Below are 3,008 nucleotides of genomic sequence, written 5' to 3' on the forward strand. Positions count from 1 at the left end.
ATTAAACAGGAAAAATACTTCAATTATTCCTTTGGTCAATGTGTAATAACCAGCTCCATAATCATAATACACGTTCAGTTGGATTTTGCAAACTAATATTGTGAGTCTATTTTCACGTAAAACATTTTCCACCTGAACTGCAGAACCACTGGGCACTCAGGTAAAGAGAAGAAACCCACAGACTGGAAAGAGAGGAGCCTCTCTCCCAGGAATTCAATCAATAAATATCTGCTTTTGCCATTACCTGTGGTATTGGTATAATCTGGAGGGAACTTTCAGGTGAAATAACAGGTAGTCATGCCTTAGGACTGGCCAGATTTGAGGCCTAGGTTATCTTTTGCTAACACAAAAGAAATGACAAGTCTGGATCTGGCCATTTCCGGATGGCCATTTAGGTTTATTTGTTTGAATTCAGTGTGGACGTGAATCCTTTCCCCCATTTCAGCCGTCACAGCAAGCACTGAGCCTAGCATACAGACAAATTAACTCAGGTAAAGCAATGGTTCTCAACGCAAGGGTGATTTGTTTCCCAGGAGACATCCGGCAATGTCTGGAGACATTTTTAGCTGTCACTACTGAAGGGGAGAGATGCTACTGGTATGTAGGGCCTAGAGATCAAAGTTCCTGTAAACATCTTACCATACCCAGCACAATCCCCCATAAGAAAAAATTATCCAGCCTAAAGAGCCAAGATTAAAAAATCCTGAGTTAAAGCATCTACTGGGTACCCAGTCCTGAAATAAGAACTTGGATAAACAAAACAATACTTGAAACACGGAGCATGACAAGGGAGATGTGTCACATAAACAGAGCAGTGAAGTTCTGAAAAGGAGACACAGGTGAGCAACAGAGAATCTGAAAGCTAGGCAGAGGAGGTAAGATTGACTATGCTCAGTTTTTAAAGTCATGGAAGGAGGGAAAACATTTTGGGAAGAAAGAATAGCACAAATACACAAGTGGAAAGGAGCAGGGTTATGGAAGAAACAGTGCTGCACACTGAGTGAGAGCCAAGAGGACAAATTAACTGTGTGGAAATACCAGCCTAGGAGTGCCAGTGAGTACAGAAATGGCCTAGATACCCAACGTCCCTTTCACCATCAACAACCTAGGAATCTGTAACAGTGGGTCTCAATTCTTGTACATCCAAATAGCCCAAAGTTACTTTTTAAATTACAGATGCCTGAAGTTCACGCCCCAAGATTCTGATTCAGTAGGCCTGAGGAAGGAACAGAACATTCGTATTTTTAAAAGCTCAAGGTAAGTCTGACACAGGCCAGAAGGCCATTGTTCTGGCCCTCTTCTCATTTCAACATTATAGATATTATGTACTCCATGCTTCAACCCAAATAAAATAATTCAACCCATTAACTCCCAACTCATGACTTTATGCTTTAATAATTACCCATGCCCTCTAGCCCAGTAATTCTAGGGGGAAAATTATCTAGAAAAAATCACAGAGAGGTAAAGTGAAAAAGTAGGATACTTAAAATTATTGTAAACTATTGGGGCGCCTGGGTGGCTCAGTCGGTTAAGCATCCGACTTCAGCTCAGGTCATGATCTCGCGGTCCGTGAGTTCAAGCCCCGCATACGGCTCTGTGCTGACCGCTCAGAGCCTGGAGCCTGTTTCGGATTCTGTGTCTCCCTCTCTCTCCGACCCTCCCCCGTTCATGCTCTATCTCTCTCTGTCTCAAAAATAAATAAATGTTAAAAATTTTTTAAAAAAATTATTGTAAACTATTAAATATTTCCTGCATGATCAGTCAGTGCTGGGTACCATGCATCCACGATTTCTGAGGATTTCAAATATCCTATCCTTCTGCCCGCATAAGCACACTCACACTTGTAGACTATGTGCCTCTATTTCTACTTATGAAAATAGGGATGCTGTCTCTGCCAGTGCTTAGAAGGGCAACTGACGACAGAGTTTCAAGCAAACCTACCTCTGTACTTCCAAGTATGCATAATTCTACTGCACATTCCTGGTACACCTCGGATGGGTTCCGAGCATCGGCGACACAGGGAAGAACCTTCATTTTCTAACCTACCCTGCTCAGGGAGACGGTGCTTAGTCTCTGTTAACGTGCCCTTCACTTAACAGGGACTCTGGCAAACCAAATCTGCCCCTCCCTCTGGAGGCCCGGACGGCAGTCGGGCAGGCACCAGGAAATCACTAGCAGGAAAAACATTTTTTAAGGTAATAAAAATTACCGACTTCCCAGGAGCCTTTCCAAACTGGAGTGAGGAATATTTCCCAAAGCACACGTAGAATACTGGGATGATTGAAAGCCCACTCTTAGCGAGTGAAAACACCTGGAATAGGATAAGTTTAAGGCCCAGTGCTGCACCAGACGTGGTGTGGGCTGCAGAGTGTGCCCCCCGCGGGCCCTGCCCTCGAGGGGCCTTCAGTCTGGCCTCGGAACGGCTCGGCGGAGACGGAAAGGCAGCCCGTTCCACGCCTCCGGGAGAGGCCCGAGCCGCCGCCGCGTCCCTGAAAGACCTTGACTCGGTCCGCCCCCAGGCTGCCGACCAGGTGTCCCGAGTCCGGGCTGGGGGCCCACGTCCAGGGCCGGCACCTTACCTGCAGCAAGTGAAGCTGGGCCACGAGACGCCGCGGCAAGTGGAGGAAGCAGTCTCGAGCGTTGGTGAAGACCACAGTCACCGCTACCCCACCACCCTCCGCACCCGCCAGGCGATCGCCACCCCACATCGCCGGCAAGCACAAATTCCCCCCGAACGTACGCTCCAGCGGACTCGGGCCACTGGGCCTGCCGAGTGTGTCAGAACCGGAGAAGATCGATCGGCCCCGCCCCCTGAGGCCACGCCCCTCTCGCCTCGTCCCCGTACCGAGTGGGCAAGCAAGCTCCTCCAAGTCTCCGAGGCCTCTCCGCCGGTCCGCTGGAGGGCGGCATCTCGTTCACCGAAGTCACACTCACAGGAAACGATGCCCGACGCTATCGATTCTCCAGCCAATCGTGGCACGCCTTGACCTATCTCCCCCTCTTATTGG

The 3,008-nt window shown here is 48.6% G+C and overlaps 1 protein-coding gene across 5 annotated transcripts in view; it reads right to left on the minus strand.

Moving 5' to 3' along the window:
• PEX1 (peroxisomal biogenesis factor 1) overlaps positions 1-2,845 on the minus strand; it is a 66,423-nt gene extending 63,578 nt beyond the window's left edge. For all 5 annotated transcript variants that reach the window (XM_043588845.1, XM_043588846.1, XM_043588843.1 and 2 more), the window contains exon 1: positions 2,580-2,845. In XM_043588845.1, the coding sequence (XP_043444780.1) occupies positions 2,580-2,708 (129 nt within the window). In that variant the 5' untranslated portion in view covers positions 2,709-2,845. The remainder of the gene's footprint in view (positions 1-2,579) is intronic.
• Between the last annotated feature and the right edge of the window lie 163 nt (positions 2,846-3,008).

Source organism: Prionailurus bengalensis, chromosome A2, assembly GCF_016509475.1.
Source record: "Prionailurus bengalensis isolate Pbe53 chromosome A2, Fcat_Pben_1.1_paternal_pri, whole genome shotgun sequence".
NCBI lineage: Eukaryota > Metazoa > Chordata > Mammalia > Carnivora > Felidae > Prionailurus > Prionailurus bengalensis.